The 18,514-nt window shown below is 44.3% G+C and overlaps 1 protein-coding gene across 1 annotated transcript in view; it reads right to left on the bottom strand.

The window, feature by feature from the left end:
- LOC129859258 (reversion-inducing cysteine-rich protein with Kazal motifs-like) overlaps positions 1–18,514 on the bottom strand; it is a 54,986-nt gene that overhangs the window by 33,635 nt on the left and 2,837 nt on the right. The window contains exons 2-4 of the mRNA XM_055928796.1: positions 7,714–7,772; positions 3,567–3,641; positions 2,235–2,271 (exon numbers count right to left, since the gene is read on the bottom strand). Of these exons, the coding sequence (XP_055784771.1) occupies positions 2,235–2,271; positions 3,567–3,641; positions 7,714–7,772 (171 nt within the window). The remainder of the gene's footprint in view (positions 1–2,234; positions 2,272–3,566; positions 3,642–7,713; positions 7,773–18,514) is intronic.

The raw sequence follows: 18,514 nt of genomic DNA, 5'->3' as shown, positions 1-18,514 counted from the left end.
CACAATCATCTCCTTTGTTTTGTTGACGTTGAGTGTGAGGTTATTTTCTTAACACCACACTCCGAAGGCACTCACCTCCTCCCTGTAGGCTGTCTCATCGTTGTTGGTAATCAAGCCCACTACTGTTGTGTTGTCTACAATCTTGATGATTGAGTTGGAAGCATGCATGACCACGCAGTCGTGGGTCAACTGGGAGTACAGGAGGGGGCTGAGCACGCACCTTTGTGGGGCCCCAGTGTTGAGGGTCAGTGAAGTGGAGATGTTGTCTCCTACCTTCCCCACCTGGGGGCGGCCAGTCTAGGACCCAATTGCACAGGGTGGAATTGAGACCCAGGGCACTCCAGCTTGATGATGAGCTTGGAGGGTACTATGGTGTTGAATGCTGAGCTGCAGTCAATGAACAGCATTTTTAAATAGGTATTCCTTTTGTCCAGATGGGATAGGGCAGTGTGGTGGCGATGACGTCGTCTGTGGACCTGTTGGGGCAGTATGCAAACTGAAGTGGGTCTAGGGTGGCCGGTAAGTTGGGGGTGATATGATCCTTGACTAGTCTCTCAAAGCATTTCATGATGACAGAAATGAGTGCTACGGGGCGGTAGTCATTTAATTCAGTTATCTTTGCCTTCTTGGGTACAGGAATAATGGTAGCTATCTTGAAGCATGTGGGGACAACAGACTGGGATAGAGAGCGATTGAATATGTCCGTAAACACACCAGCCAGCTGGTCTGCGCATTTGTCTGGGCCAGCAGCCTTGCGAGGGTTGACACGTTTAAATGTTTTACTCACGTCAGCCACGGAAGGGGGGGGTCCTTGTTAGCTGGCTGTGATGTGGCCCTGTATTATCCTCAAAGCGGGCAAAGAAGGTGTTTAGTTTGTCTGGAAGCGTGACGTCGGTGTCCGTGATGTAGCTGGATTTATTTTTGTAGTCCGTGATTTCCTGTAGACCCTGCCACATAAGTCTCATGTCTGAGCCGTTGAATTGCGACTCCACCTTGTCCCTGTACTGGCATTTCGCTTGTTTGATTGTCTTGCGGAGGGAATAGCTACACTGTTTATATTCAGACATATTCCCAGACCTCTTTCCATGGTTCAATGCAGTGGATCGTGCTTTCAGTTTAGCACGAATGCCGCCATCCATCCATGGTTTCTGGTTAGGGAAGGTTTTAATAGTCACAGTGGGTACAACATCTCATATGCATGAGCTAGTTGGACCATATTTTAGACTCCTCAGCATGACCAGTATGCTGGACACCGTGGACAGTACCAATAAAAATCACAAAAGCCAGCTCTGTCTACTGGTCAGTGAAGCTAATTAGCAAGCTAGCTAATTTAGCTGGCTAGATAATAGATACATCCACACCCGCATTGCTTGTAATGTGCATAGCCTACTGGTGGGTGATTAGCCTACAGCCAAGTAAACGTTAATGCACTTACTCGCAAACTTTTCGGGAGTTGCTAGCGGGTTGATTGTTTTCCTCTTGGTCGATTTATTTGATAATAACCCTATAGTTTCTGAAGGTGTTTGCACTGCAAAAGCAAGAGATCAAGCAGATAACGGCGACGCAATACAGCCTACCGTTGCGGCGCAGTATATCATTGTCTGTGTTAATTAGAATAACATTATACTGCTATAACGTTCATAGCTGACTCATTTTTATAACACGGTAGAGTAACCTAAAGTGCCAGTTGTAGGCTACAAGCAAATGAGAACACCAGCTGTCTGATACTGATCAAAGGGCAGCTGGCCCAGCGGCCTCTTGAGAAATCTTAGGTAGAGCACGTTATGACGTCTTGCCTAGGTTTGTTTACAAACAAGTAAAACTGTCGCCCTGATAGTTTGATATTTCATGAACACAAACTACGTAAATGAGACTTACTGAGTCTGGCTTTAAACTGTGGACTTATATGGACTTTTAGTGTGGGCTCAATGGGTACACAGTGTTGAGCTAAGCAACACTGTGAGTGTGTGTGTGTGTGCGCGTGGTGCAAGGGTGTGTGTGTGTGTGTGTGTGTGTGTGTGTGTGTGTGTGTGTGTGTGTGTGTGTGTGTGTGTGTGTGTGTGTGTGTGTGTGTGTGTGTGTGTGTGTGTGTGTGTGTGTGTGTGTGTGTGTGTGTGTCTGTAGGTAAGGATCAACAATGTTTTTGCATCTGGGAGGCATTATGTTATGTTCTGACAGGTAGATTTGTCTGTAACAGCAACGTATCCCTTTGAAACGCTGCCTGCAGATCTTACCAGGTAGTGTGGAGTTGATGCAAATCCAAAGCTCATTCTGTGAAATACAGAAAGAAGGTCATAGCATTATAAACAGAGGACCAATGCCAAAACAAGCAAGAGAACAAGAGAAGAAAACGCCATGAAAATGCCCAGTTCATAACAGAACGACAGGTTGTTTTGACGTACGGTGGTTTCTCTGGAGTTGGGACAAATGAAAAAGGAAGGGGCCTTGTGTTGAACGTAAGTGAGCATGAATGAACCACACGGAAGACCTCTGTCAGGGGTTGTAAAAGTAAGGATGTCTGTGCATTTCTAGACATCCTGTCCCCAACATTCTTTTCAGCCCTCGAAAAAATGACCTCAGAGAACTCTTGGCTCTGGTGAAACAACAGGCTATTGAATTTTATAGAGAGCATTTTATTTTTAATTAAAACATATATGAATGCAGTGGAAAAAACAACAGAGACACATACACTCATGAGAGCTTTGTGGTAACATACTGTGGGATTAATAACACACAGTAATAAACACAAACATCCCAGGCTCCTCTGGGTAGAGAACACAACGCATGGAGAAGGAGCAGTGAGTGGCTCAGAGAGCACACTCTCTCTCTAGCCCTAAACAAGATGATCAACTTTAAAAACTGGACATTGTCTGAGGTTCAGCTCCGTACATCATTGTAAACACTCACTCGGGTCAGTTGGCTCGCGAAGAGTGGAGCCGCTTGTCAAGAGGCATCACTATAATTTGCGAGGCCGACGGAGAGACATTATATATTTACATGAAGTATAAACATGATTTGTGATGAAGGGAAACCCAAGAAAGTTTCAGATCATGAAGGACGACAGAGGGCGAATTTTAGTACATCTACTATTACACCTCACAGGGCCAAGAATCCCTAAGAACGGTTTTGAGATGTTTTGCAGGGTCTTAGAGTGAAAGGAACCTCGGAACTTCAGTGCTAATATGCTGGTGAAATCGTTTCCAAAATCCAAACATCTAATCCATTTTAGCAAATAAGTGCAAGACATGTGTGCAAATAAAATAAAGCATTTACCTCTAGCTAATGACAGACTGGTTCCTAATTGGCTGTTTCGAGCAGATCAAAAACATTAGGGTTTGTAATTACGTTGGTGGATGAGGAGTGTTAAGCTTGGTTTCAAGCCCTGCTTTTTGATACTTATTTTATACTTGTAGCCAAACCCGGTGCAATAGACTTGTGATTAATGCGTATAAGCTTTACCATGGCCACAGATACATTTCCTCTGTCATAATGAAAGATTTCATAGCCAACTTTATTATAGACACATTTGACCGAAGACTATTTGTAGACCAGAAATCGGCACTTACCATAGACTCAGGGCAGTAGCTTGGTAATCGCTGTAGTAGGTGCTTCAAACGAGATTCGCTTTTTATGGTGGCGAGCTGGAAACAGAAACCAGTGTGTTATAATGAATTCAAAACATGTTTTCACCAAGAACAATGTCCATACGTTTGCAATATAGATAGCTAAATAGTTGGGAAGAGATTTTCAATGATTTACGATTCCATGGCACATTTATGAACTGATACACAAAACAACGCTGGATACATAACGTAGAGTTTTTCAATTTAAATTATACAAAATTCTTGCAACCAATAAAAGGTTATATATACAGTATGGGGGATAGCTCTGCAGATTTTGCTGCGAAGAGACACAATCATTAGATCATTTGTTTTGGTACTGTCCATGTGTAGCTTATTTTTGGACGCAGGTTCAGGAATGGATGAAGAATTGCAACATTTACCTGGAGCTAACCCTGCAGATAGCACTGCTGGGTAATTAAAAAATGAATTGTCAATCGATCAATAATATAATAATACTCTTAGCAAAAATATTTATCTTTAATTGACAATGTGACAATGAGAATAGAGAGGTTCAGAACTTTTGTGAAAGATCACAGCACAGTTGAAAAATATATGGCAACTAGAAATCAAAACTGGATGGTCTTCAGAGATAGATGGGAGGAGTTGAAGGTAGCTGAAGGATGGGACTAAAAACAAACAAAAGATAACTATTGTAAAATATACCATGTCCGTAAAATGTATATAGTATGTATAAGCTGGAAGTAGACGCCTAAGTATTGTTGTCCATTAGTTTACTACAATTAGGGGAGGGGTGGTACGTTAGGGGAAAATAATAGAGGAATATATATATACATATATATTTAACAAAAATATATGGGCAATTGGAAATGATGCAGACAATTACATTTATGGAAGCTACAATCTATCTGCAATATTAAATCTGATCTACCCCCCCTAAAAAAAGTTTCTTTTTTAAAATACATTTAATCTGAAAACTCTAATCTATGTAAACAAGTTTTGTAGAATGAAATGCTCATGTAACAACAGTATCGTAACAACAACAGCCATTTGGTATGCTTACACTTATCACTCAATTAACAAGACTAACGTTTGCCTGAGAAAAGTATAAATCATCCCCAAATGACAGAAGAGTTCATCTTAACTTTATTCACACTCAGGCGTGGCTCTCTAGGTCGCGTGACCCTGCGACATAAAACAAACATGGCAGGGCCAATGACAGCAGCCAACTGTGGCGTTATCAACGCAGGGTGAGGAGCTGTTGGTTGACTCTCACACGTTCTGGGAGAATCCTGCGCCTGCCAACACTCTCTGGCTTAGTGCACAGTCATGAAATTAGCTTTGGAAGATTCATAGCCACTTAGTCAGAGCAATCTAAAAGACTAAACACATGATGGGAGTTGATGTTGTTTTTGGTTGGTCTCCTTCACTCCTTCGTTGTTTTACTTCACACAAAAAAGACCACTGTTGGATTCAGCGTGAGAAGTTATTGTGTAATATCTGAAAAATATGTTGTAAAGAGTGCAGTAGTAGTAGAGTATTTCTGCACTAAAGCGGAGTTCAGCCCCCAACTGTTGAACTGCATCTTCCTATTTGACTCGTATGTGATACTGACATCTACACCACCGTGTGTCTGCTATTGTTTCATTCTAACCAGGGTGATAAAGTTGGCTTGTTCTGCTTTCTGTTCATGCATTCTCACCATTTATCCTCATTACTCGACATTCTATCCAGAACATCAAGTGCACATGAAATAAATCACCCGAAACTAATAACACATTCTTTATTTGTGAGGTGAAATAAATCGAGGTATACGCTGGGGACTGACGGACGGTAATCTTCTTACAGCTGGAACATTCCCAAGATCTGTACCTCCGAAAGCAGCTGCCGAGCGGTGAGTTCTCGGCCGTTAATAAAATACATCTGCAGAACACTACAAAGGCGTGGTTAACTTGGGCCATGGAAACGTACAACGTACAGGGTTCCAAACAAGTTATTCTTCTGTCCCCATAGGAGAAGCCTTTTTGGTTCAATGTAGAACCCTTTTTGGTTCCAGGTAGAACTATTTTGGGTTCCATTTAGGACCCTCTGTGGACAGGGTTCTAAATGGAACTCAAAGGGGTTCTACCTGGAACCAAAAAGGGTTATTCAAGGGGTTCTCCTATGGAGACAGGCGAAGAACCCTTTTAGGTTCTACGTAGATAGCACCTTTTTACACGGACCAAAAATATAAACGCAACATGTAAAGTGTTGTTGCCATGTTTCATGAGCTGAAATTAAAGATACCAGAAATGTTGGGCACAAATGTGTTTACATCCCTGTTAGTGAGCATTTTTCCATTGCCAAGATAATCCATCCACCTGACAGGTGTAGCATATCAAGAAGCTGATTAAACAGCATGATCATTACACAGGTGCACCTTGTGCTGGGGATAATAAAATGCCACACTAAATTGTGCAGTTTTGTCACACAACACAATGCCACAGATGTCTCATGTTTTGAGGAAGCGTACAATTGGCATGGTGACTGCAGGAATGTCCACCAGAGCTGTTGACAGAAAATATAATGTTCATTTCTCTACCATAAGCCGCCTCCAACATCGTTTTAGAGAATTTGTCAGTGTCCAACCGGCCTCACAACCGCAGACCAAGTGGCGTCGTGTAAGTGAGTGGTTTGCTGATGTCAACATTGTGACTGGAGCACAGGAGGCTGCTGAGGGGAGACTGGCTCATAATAATGGCTGAAATGGCGCAAATGAAATGGCATCAAACACATGAAAAAAATACATATCTGTATTCCCAGTCATGTGAAATCCATAGATTAGAGCCTAATGAATTCATTTCAATTGACTGATTTCCTTATATGAACTGTAACCCAGTAAATCCTTTCAAATTGTTGCATTTATATTTATATTATATTTTTGTTCAGTATATAAAACATCTCTCTCTTTCTCTCTCCAACTTTGAAAGATAAATAAATGTGGGGTGCCAGATTGAAACATCCAAAGAGGAATGACCTTGTCCTTTCAGAAACTGAAGGCCTCCCCTCATCAAAGAGGTAGTCATCCCTTAAGAAGAAATGGAACACTGTTTACACGGAGCCCTGTGGCACACCCCTGAAAAAAAACACTTTCTCCGCAGAGACACAGCAGCTTGCAAGGACGCGAACAAGACGGACATTATATCTCTGCCCTCTCCCCTTCTTTCTTTCTCTGTCTGTCACTCTCTTATTTTCTCTCCCCTCTCTATAATTTGGATCTCCCCCCTCAGTGGCAGGTGCAGTGCTGGGGACAGGGCGACCTTGCTGAGCGTGGTTCAACACTACAGCATCAATGAGTCTCTCTCTCTCTGTAAAGGGGAGGGGGAGAGTGGTGCTGGTGGTACGCCACCAGTAATAGCCTACTGAAATGGGCTAGGGGTCTGCCCTTTTTGGTCCCATAAAAAATAAAAAGCCTTTCAGATGTCTCTTTCATGTCTTAGTGAGACACAGAAGGCAAGGATCCATGAAATTGTGCACTGCTTTGGCAGATTCCTTCACTACAATAAATAAGAATAAGATGCAGAGATACAGATGTAGGATCTTAATTTGAGCCAGTTTGCTACAGCAGGAAAATAATCCTGCAGCAACAGGAAATGTGAATTATTATGTGGATTATAATTCATGGACATTTTGGTAGGGATTGATACCTTTTTTGTTCGGGCAAATCAAGTCTAACATTTCAAAGAGGAAATGCAAACTTGTAGTGTATTTGAGTTCTTCAAAGTTTTCTAAAGTTTGCATTTCCTGCCGTGCAGGAACATTCTCAGAAACAATAGAGTGATCAAGTTAAGATCTTACATCTGAAGAGCGCGAGAGCGAGAGAGAGAGCTAGAGAGGGTATAAGAGGAACAAAAGAAGATAGACCCCTCACCTGCTCCTCACTCAAATGGGAGACAGGCAGAATTGTTATTCTAGCGCTCATCGCTACACTTCAAAGGACAGAGAAAAAAAGACATTTCAGTGCTCTTCATCAAATAGTCATTATTTATGAGCTACAAATAATACGGAGACCATTGTGCTGGGGCTAAAGTTCTTTCACTCTTGTGCTCTACTTTAAACTGTGTGTGTGTGTTCAGTCTGTGGCCTCCCTTACCTGATCGCATGCTTCCCTACATGGTGTGAGTTCCGCAGCATGGTGGCAGCAGGACGAATCTGTGGAGGAGAAACAGACAGACACGGAGGAGTTAGTCTTTGCAGAGAAAGTCTTTACTCTGATACAGTAGCACTCACTCACTCCCCAGCTTGTTTTGTCTTAAGCCCTGGCAAACCCGGGGAGACTTTCCAGGCGGGCGGCACCTTGAAATCCATCCATAAATATAACGGATTCACAGTGGCTTAAAAACACAGTTCTGCTTTGGGGCTGGAGCGATAGATTGATAATGGTATTACAGCTGAGCTTATGTATTTGTCTCAATACACCTATTTCATCCTTTGTGCGTCTGGTCAACAATGTCTGCAGACTAAACAGATCTGGAGTAGGCTCTTATTATCTACACTTTCAGAGCAACAAGAGTGTCTTCTTGAGAAAGCTTTGGTCTCTGCTTAACCAAGACCTTCTGCCCCAATGTAACCAACGCAAACACATCAATGGCCTAACAATGAAGCACGATACAATGAATTTTACCGCATCATTTTTGTCAGGACATCTTAAGATGCTCAAGACTGGAAACATACACAATATTCAGTTCCATACAACAACAAAAAACGAAGTGTATATGATAGGTCAATGAACTCTTTCTTCTGGTAAATGGAAGAAAACTGTCAGAAGAGACGTTTGTGGTCTTAAATGAAAGTGAATAACCTCAATTCCATGACCTGAGGACATATAGCAGACAGAACATCGGGCTTAATGGAACCCAGAGAGAAAGAGAAGAGGGGATAGAGAGAGAGAGAGAGAGAGAGAGAGAGAGAGAGAGAGAGAGAGAGAGAGAGAGAGAGAGAGAGAGAGAGAGAGAGAGAGAGAGAGAGAGAGAGAGAGAGAGAGAGAGAGAGAGAGAGAGAGAGAGAGAGAGAGAGAGAGAGAGAGAGAGAGAGAGAGAGCGAGGTGGAGAGAGCGAGAGAGAGAGCGAGAGAGAGAGCGAGAGAGAGAGAGAGAGAGAGAAGACTCGCACACATGCTCAAGCCAGACTTCTAGCCTTCCGAATAATAATCACAAGGGGGAAAAAAGGGTCTTACAGAAACATATTATAATCTGTTTATGCTCCTTGAGGAAATGTCATAATTATCAGAATTCTCTCTCTCCAGCTTTTTTTCTTTCATCTCGGCCCAGACATGGTCTTCCTCTCCTCCTCTTCCATTTATGTCTGATCCAGGCTCAATCCTTTCATCAACTTGATTCTGTTTTCTTTTTCTTACTCTTGACTTCTTAATGTCGATCTCGTACCGGCAACACGCTAAAGCAGGAACAACAAACGCAGCGGTGGAGATGAAAGTGTTTTAGGGTCTAAGTGCTGCATCGTTGACCGTCTGTGATGTATCCGAGTGGGTCTGGTCTGGGTAGGGTCCTGGTCTGGGTTCGGTCTGATGGAAACCAGAACCATCCTAGTTGTCTTTGTAATGAGACACAGATCCCCCTGGCTTGACCCCCAGTAGTAGCCTTTAATGTGTGTGTGTGTGTGTGTGTGTGTGTGTGTGTGTGTGTGTGTGTGTGTGTGTGTGTGTGTGTGTGTGTGTGTGTGTGTGTGTGTGTGTGTGTGTGTGTGTGTGTGTGTGTGTGTGTGTGTGTGTGTGTGTGTGTGTGTGTGTGTGTGAGTGAAAGAGAGAGTTTACGTGTGTGTGTCTATGTGCATCAGTGTGACACCCCTTAGCGTTCTCTCTGCGGCACCGCTACAATTTCACCTGTCACATTGTTGTTGTTCTGAGGTGAGAGGGCCTTCCTGTTGTCATATTGCTACGATGGTTTCCATTGGCTTCTAATGACACCACATTCATTAGGAGGCTATAAAGGCCTGGGAGTAAACAGAGAGAGGCAGGCAGCTTGACTAACACACCAAAGAGGAAGACATGGGTCATACGAGGGGAGCTTGGCTAACAGCTTAGCGGCAAACAACACCAGTGACACCACAAACAAACCTTGCCCCGTCCTGAATCATGTTGGTTAACTATGTAGCAGGAACTGACTCACCTTTTCTCTTAACAGAAAAGACATGTGAACATGTCATATGACCTATATATAGAACTGCAGAGCGTGAGTGAGTGCAGTAAAGTGGATTGGCGATGCAGTTGTCTTGGACAGAGATGGTCTGTCATTAGAGGTAGGCAGGGCCTTGGAAAGGGTTCTCAGTCTTCTCTCCAGCCACTCACTACCATAAGGCCCCTTTTAGTGAGTCAGAGAGCTAGGCGTCTCTGGGTGCTGACTCACCCTCTCTTTCTCTGACTCTTTATCTCCCTCTCTCTCAACCTCTCTCCATCTCTCTCTCCTTTTCTTGAAACCCAGTAACATATGCTAGCACTTTGAGCTAGCCCTGCTACTGTGTCCCTGTTTTCAGAGGAATAGTAATAATGCCACCCACAAGCCACATGAAAGGAATTCCCCTCTACAAGCCTCCCCCCCAACCTCTCTCTCTCAGTACACACTCCCACCCCAACCCTTTTAATGCCCCCCTCCCACGCTAACTCAACCCACCAGCCGCCCCACAGACCAGCCCCTCTGGACTCCTCACGCCCTGCTCCCCAAACTACTTCACACAGCAAAGTTGTTTGCAACGAAGGGAAGGAACATGTTGGCCCGGCTCTCATCTCTTGCGTGAGTTACGTGAAGAGGCAGCATTTGATGTTCGGATATTTGAAGAGAGAGAGTCAGAGACAGCGACAGAGCGAGAGACAGAGAGAAAAATTTAACTCTGGCAGAAATGAAGGCAAAAAACTTAAAAGGGTCGGCACTTGACAGCCCCAGCAAAACTGATCAAACGGGAATGAGAACCAGACAGAGGGAAGGAGGGAAGGAGGGAGTAGGGACAGTTTACAATATGGGGCCGTGGAACCCCGTGGCCCCGTGGCTTCCACCCAGAGGAAGGCCCCACAACAGCCTCTGGATTCCATTCATGCCCTGACCGACGCAGTGTCGTGGTGAGGAAGAGCAGGCCTCGGCATCCTGGCTCTGTGTGTCTGTGACTCTCTGTCTTCCCCAGTCCAGTAGAGGAGAGAGAAGGAGAGACAGTGGAGGAGTACAGTATCACCACGGTAGTGACTGTTTTGTTACTCTCTTCCTGCCTCAACTGACACATAGCCAGACACATGCCACTACACCATAGACAAGAGGATATGGGGGTGGGGGTATCATTAATACACTCTTACCCGTATACGGGTTGAAAATTGCAGATTTGGGCACTGATAAGCGCCTAAATTGGAACGCAGAGGCTGTACAGTAACATCCTATACATGACGTTAGAGCTCAGACTCACTCCGTCACAGCTCTGTATGGATTCTGACTGACAGATATTCTGAACTTGAGAACCGCATGTGACAAGAAGTTGCCCACATCCCTCTCGCTAATTGGGCCACTTTTGCTAATGTTTTGTTGCCTGAGTAAGGGAAATGTTGTAAATTAAGAGGACTCAATGTATTTTGAAAGATGAGACGTTCGTTGAGGATTATAATAAATACTGCTTTAATGTCATACAAGCAAGCCAAACACCCATATTATAAAACTCATGTCATATACAGTGTCAACATTTATGATCACAGTGTTTGATGTACAGTTACAAGATTACATGGAGTCATACCCTGGGTTGTTCTGAACAGAATGAGACGATGTTTGTCTATTGTGAAGAAAATTCACTGCGGAACACGCATGCACTCATGACTCCTTTCTATACGCACCAAAATGACCATCTGTTTCTCTGAATTGCCCTGTGAAAGCCTAACATCGTATTTTATAACTTAGCTAGTCATGTTGGTAATAGAACAACCTTTCACATGAGTGCCCTTAAATAACTTAAGAACTGTGCACACTTTGGAGATGTGTGTGACCACTTGGAGACTCCAGTTAGACCTCTCACTCAAACCCTTGTCATTTTATTTGCCTTATGTTGAACCTACCCCACATTTCCCAGGAATACTGTTATCATGTTACTGAATGTATCCAGAGTATTTTGAGATTTTGTTATCAGCAAATTTGGCAAAAAGTACAGTGAATGTAAAATGCACATAAAATCAACAGTGTAATGTTTGGTTTCAGTCTTGTGTCAAGTGAACTGTTGTGTCCTCAGCTTCGGTCGAATCATTTCCCCATAATCTCCGAACTGTTCCCTTTCAATTGCTCCCATGGTTATGCATTTAATGTGTCTTCTGTAAGAAACATTTCAATTTAGCCCTATACATATAGGCCAATTCCTAGAAGAGTAAAGGGTTAACATAGCAAACCTTTCTGGACAGGGGAGAGTGGAGAAGAAAGAAGGGAGGAGATTCCAGCTAGCTCTTTAGGAGGAGAGAGGAGGGAGGCAGGTTGGGCTGGGCATGTGTGGAACGCGTCAGCCTCAGTCATCCTTCATTAAAGTGAGTTAGCGTTAGCCGGCAACTGCTAGCAGCCTAGGAGCACTCACCAGGGAGATAGAGCCGAGCATTAGCCGACCCAACCCAAGTAGCCCTGCAGCAGCCTGCATTGTGGTGACCGCAAGTCCGTGCTCCCCTCTCTTAACGAGCTGCCATTTTAATGACACAATTGGCGCGGCCAGTGGACCATTCAGCCTCCAGCCCTCCTCCTCACCCGTCTGTGTCCGTACGGCTGTTCGCCTGCCCCTCTATGTGCTCCTCGCCCCGAAGAGAGGCCAAACAAATTACCCGTTGCCAAGGGCAGACAGTTGATAAAAGCCATGGCAACAGCACTAGTTGTGCACTGTTCGTGAATTGTTGTGTTTTATCTTTTTTTGTTGTTGACATTGTTATCTTTATGTTTCTATTGAGATGAATAGGCCAGCAGTGGACGGTGGCATGGTGCGATGAGGTTGTACAATATATGGAGGTCGGAGGAGGAGGAGGAATGAATTGGCCAGTGAGGCACGTCGAGCCCCGCTGCGAGCCCTTTAATAGACAATGACAGGCTCTGGCTGTGCGGAGTGGGGAGAGCTCATCAGCAATACACAGAGCTGGGAGTCAGAGGCCCCAGGAGCTGCTAATGAGCATAGTAGGCCTAGAGACAGACTGACAGACAGACACCACGAGGACACACGGTATATAAGGTACAGTAACAGGACAGAACAAGACAGGACCGAACAGGACAGTAAAGCAGAGCATAGTAGAGTAGAGTAGAGCATGGTGTCCCAACACTTTCCAGTCCCTGTATTAGTGTCAGAGTGTTTCGTCAGCCAGAACAGCCTGTTGGGTAAGTATGCAGTCAGCTCTGAGAGAATGGACTGCACTGTATGGGGGAGAGGAGAGCACAGTGTGAGGGAAAGTCACAACACACACAACTATCTTCAACTCCAGGAGATAACGGATGAGTCGGTATGGGGCCTGGTGTGGTGGGTAATCCATCCATACTGTCAGGGGGACAGAGGGAACACACATGGTCCCTCACCGAGGGGTTACACAAACACAATGGAGGTGGTGACTGTTGAAAGGGCTTTTAAGGGGTGGTCATCTGGGGTGGATGGGTGACAGACACATCACTCTATGTTGTGGCTGGTTTAGTGGGGCTAGGGGGTCGTGTTTGCTGTGAAGACCTGAGGAATGAGTGAACCCTTCCACCGGCACTCAAGAGAAAGCATACTTTCTGGCCATGCAGGCAGTGTGTGTGTGTGTGTGTAAGAGAGAGAGAGAGAGAGAGAGAGAGAGAGAGAGAGAGAGAGAGAGAGAGAGAGAGAGAGAGAGAGAGAGAGAGAGAGAGAGAGAGAGAGAGAGATACATACAGTGAGAGAAGTGTGTGCAGTCTCTCCTACAATCCCATCTGTCAGTGTGTGCACGCGCATTCATGAGGGACACACTGCCCACCTCAAATGCACCCTCTTCTTCTCCCAGTGTGATGCCCCTTACTTCTCCTCACGACTCGGGAGCGGGAATCAATCACGTCAGACGCGCCGCTTTCATCAGCGGGACGGAGACATCTGCCAAGACGTACCCATCCCATTTCCTGCCCCGCTACGCATATACAAAGGGACATGTACCGTATGACTGGCCTGAAAGATCACAGGACTTAGCACTCATAGCAGATGCAGTCTGACTTTCCAACTATACAATGCACAGACTGGCGGCTAATAACAAAGGCATGGTAGGAAGAGAAGAGAAGAGAGGACGGAGGAGAGGGTAAGGAAGGAAACCGCCACTACAATAGCTCAGTATCAGCTCTGAGAAAGCTACAAACCGCTGAGTCAATTTTAACCCTATTGCACCATATTTGTCTGAAATGTAAAATATGTCAACTAAAACGCTGACAGACACGCAATGTGGGACGGCCATCTTTAAGTCATTATGACTGGCTATAGCTACATTAACTAACCACGCCCAGGGCTGTAGCTAGAGTTCAGCAAACTGTCTTCCATAACTCCATGACAATAACAATCTAATTGCCATTCTTGTCTTAAGGTGTCAACATCTGCAACAGTGTTTGCCAAACTCTGTGCTCCATGTCTGTGGCTCGGGTGCTCACCCAAGCCTCTGTAGTAACTGCGTGGGTGAGTTCAGTAGCTATCTGGCCCTGTGTGGTTGGAGTAAATCCCTCTGTCCACACCACAGATCGGTTTGATCCTGCAGTCTTGGCACCAGCAGCAGACAGAGACAGGCCAGTGTTGTGTTGTGTCTGTCTTTACCTAGTGGGCTGGCCGAGGCCTTGGTTGGTTCAGCTGCTTCATTCAGCTGTTTTCTCTGCTTAGCTTACTGGATATCTGGGCCCGTATTCACAAAGTGTTTCTGAGTAGTAGTGCTGATCTAGGTCAGTTTTGCCTTTTAGATACCGATGAATGAGGCATTAGGGACCTGATCCTAGATCAGCACTCCAACTCTGAGACGCTGCGAATACAGGCTCTGAGATTTGACAAAACAGCTTCAGGCTTTAACAGTTATACATTTGACATTTTAGTCATTTAGAAGACACTCTGCCACTTACAGGAGCAATTAGGGTTAAGTGCCTTGCTCAATGGCACATCGGCAGATTTTTCACATAGTCGGCTCGGGGATTCAAACCAGCGACCTTTCAGTTACTGGAACAATGCTCTTAACCGCTAGGCTACCTGCCGTTAGAGTGTGTGTTTATGCGGGCCGGCCCGGGACGGCTGTATTTTCTGCTCACTGCCGTCCTACGGTCCGACGAAAGCCATTTCCCGTATTTCGCCACAAAACATAAGGCGGACTTTAAAGGAGAGAGTAGGGATAAAATGGAGGGGTATTTATGCTATAACAAACAAAGCTGGAAATAGCAGCAGCGCTAGCCCTGGCTAAAGCGTATAGCCGCTGATGAAGTGTGGAATATCAATGTGCGTGCCCTCCCCCCAAAAAAGCGGTTCCTGCCAGTCCGCTTCCTGTGCGGATGCTCTTGTGGAGGTTGCTTTGTCTTTCGCTCTGTGTCATTTCTCTCTAAACAACTTAAACAATATCAAACCTCTCAATTTCAGAGCCGAAAATGTCAGTAATATAGCAGACAAAAATGAACTTTCTAATCTCTTATTCTCTCCTATCGTGTATCAGAACTCAGCCTAGGATGTCCTCTTCTCACCATTGGGGCTATAAACACACACAAACACAATGGTGAATAGTCATGGATTCTTGTCTGATGTTTGGGCTGCTCCCGCATTCCTCCCTGGCAGCCTGAACCCTCTAGGGGAAAGTTTAATGCCTCTGGGTCAAAGGTGACTTCCTGTGCATTAATACATTGCGATCTGACATAAGCAGGGAGGCATTAAGGGATCAGTGTGTTGTGAAGAAATGTGGGAGAGACTAGAGGCACAGACGTTTCCTCGCACCAAAACTCTTTCTGTGTCCTGATTCACTAACAAGATGTGTAGGCCTTTGTACTACAGATGCAGTCAAATATAATGGCACCCGTGTACGAGTCACTATTTATTCAAAAATAAGTTGACATTGAAAAAACCTTTGGTGTTAACATGTGTATTTGTTTGATTTGATGCACAGGACCCAAAACATCTCAACTGAAATTTACATTTTTCACTTCAAAGTCAAAACATGGCCTGGACTAAAATATTCAAAATTCTAATGAATTAAGTTGGAGGCAAGTGATTCTATGCAAGTGTAATTTATCCTACTTGTGGTAAGTTGCAGGTGCCACCAGGGTAAAAATAGCCATTAACCCGTTTTGAAAAAATTAAAATAAAACACGTTCTGCTCCATTGCACTCTATTGTAAAGTGCAAGGCAGCCAATATATTGGACCACATCTGTATATGAAATATTAGGAAGGTCTTCCTAATGTTTGATATGCTTAGTATATGCACGCACTATATGAAAATATATGTATGCACTATATGAAAATATATGTCTGCACATATGAAAATATAATCTAGGCATTTCACATGACTGGGAATGCAGATATGCATCTCTTGGCCTCACAATGGGCCGCAGGATCTCGCCACAGTATCTATGTGCACACAAATTGCCATCGATAAAATGCAATTGTGTTCGTTGTCCGTAGCTTATGCCTGCTAATACCATAACCCCACCGTCACCATGGGGCACTCTGTTCACAACGTTGACATCAGCAAACCGCTCGCCCACACGACGCCAAACACATGGTCTGTGGTTGTGAGGCCGGTTGGACGTACTGCCAAATACTCTAAAATGACATTGGAGGCGGCTTATAGTAGAGAAATTAACATTCAATTCTCTGGCAACAGCTCTGGTGGACATTCTTGCAGTTAGCATGCCGATTGCGCGCTCCCTCAAAACTTGAGATGTCTGTGGCATTGTGTTGTGACAAATTTTGGAGTGGCCATTTATTGTCCCCAACACACGGTGTAATGATCATGCTGTTTGATCAGCTTCTTGATTTGTCACACCTGTCAGGTGGATTGATTATCTTGGCGAAGGGGAAATGCTCACTAACAGGGATGTAAATTAATTTGTGCACAAAATGTGTGATAAATAAGGTTTTGGTGCGCAAGGAAAATGTCTAGGATCTTTAATTTCAGCTCATGAAACATGGGACCAACACTTTACATGCTGCGTTTATATTTCTGTTCAGTGTATGTAGTGTATAATAGACTATATGACCAGGAGCAGCAAATTCCTGAGTAATTATTCAAATCAACAAGTGAATGAATAGAGAATATTAATTTTGTCATTATAACCCCTCATCCATGGAAAACAAACTCTCTTTAATCAACGGTTGATAGATAACTTGTATTTATTCAACTGACTAATGCTCAAATTAGTTTCTTTGATTCCCTCATTGAAGTGTCTTTACCAGAGTAACTAGACAGGCAAATCGACAAACAACTATCAAATAAAGACATGAAAGTGTGTTTTTAACACATGCTGAGCTGGCAAATTATTTGACAAAAATCTGTGTCCCTCCATCACGCAAGATCCATAAGAAACCAGCTAAAGAAGAGAATGTACTCGGTGTGTGAAAACATCAAAGGCCATAAATTGTGTCTTGCATCTATAAAAATCTGCTCCATTGAAGAATCTTCAAAAAAAATCTTCACACAATATTCTAAAGAGATAAATGATGATGGATGAAGTGCTAGATATCTAAAACAAAGTTCTTGCCATCACTAATATCTTCCTCCAGCTGTTTAAAATGACATCTGTGAGGATTGAGGGACTCATAAAACAACCAGAGGGAATAGAGAGACAGGGTGATGGGTAGCCTCAGAGCTAAAATTGGATGCGTGCTTGATCGACACCAGGGTCCAGTTTGAATTCATCAACCCCAGTACACTCCCATTTAGGAACCTCAAAGCAACACACAAGCAATAAAGCAATAATCAATTACACTGCTGCTGGCACATTACAATCTTCACAAAGTAAACAATAGGCCTTTTCAGTATTTTATGTCGAAACATGGCCATAGGATGGTGGCCCCTTAATGTTTAACCATGATTGATGACCAACTTTTTTGGGTCATCCACCCAGATTCTGGATTTCAACAAACACAATGAATGTGTTGAGCCACAAGGCCCACCACAACCCAAAATAATTCAGCCAAGATCCAACAGTAAGTGCTCCTGACCTATCGTTTGGGAACAACGTCTTATAAAACATTTCTGTGCATGCCTGACTCCACATTATCTACATATAGCACATAATCATACATAGTGTGTCTAAAGTTCGGAATATTTTACCATCACATGGAGGTGCTACAACCATGTGTCTGTGGTTGTGGTTACGTAAAGATAGCCAGTGTGACCAGCAGGCCCATGTGCGCTCCAGGTGTGCAGCTCACGTAGGGCGCTACACAGTCTTCCAACCCTTGGAGGAGCACCTGAACACCATCAGTCTGTGTGGAGCAACAGATGTTGAGGCCCTGATTGTACTCCAGCCTCCACATGGAGGGAGTTGGTCCCGCCCCTCTTTTCATATTCAATTAGGAAAATCAAAAGGGACACAGAGCCGGCCTGTCCCACCACTGACTCCACACACACTGGGGAACATGCATCTGAGGTGGAAGGATAGGGGGGTTGGACAGATAAGAGTATGAACGAACATAATGAACTGCATATGTCTAGGTAGATGGAAAAGAGGTGTGTGTGTGTGTGTGTGTGTGTGTGTGTGTGTGTGTGTGTGTGTGTGTGTGTGTGTGTGTGTGTGTGTGTGTGTGTGTGTGTGTGTGTGTGTGTGTGTGTGTGTGTGTGTGTGTGTGTGTGTGTGTGTGTGTGTGTGTGTGTGTGTGTTGGGGGGAAGGAGAGGTAGTGGGGATGGAATCAGCTTGAGTCTTTTTTTGGCGAGTGATCAAATGAGGAACCCGTCTTGTTCTATTACATAAGATCCAGTTCTGTTGCTGCC

The sequence above is a fragment of the Salvelinus fontinalis genome, chromosome 7, assembly GCF_029448725.1.
Source record: "Salvelinus fontinalis isolate EN_2023a chromosome 7, ASM2944872v1, whole genome shotgun sequence".
Taxonomy (NCBI): domain Eukaryota; kingdom Metazoa; phylum Chordata; class Actinopteri; order Salmoniformes; family Salmonidae; genus Salvelinus; species Salvelinus fontinalis.
This window is presented reverse-complemented; position numbering and strand designations above follow the sequence as displayed.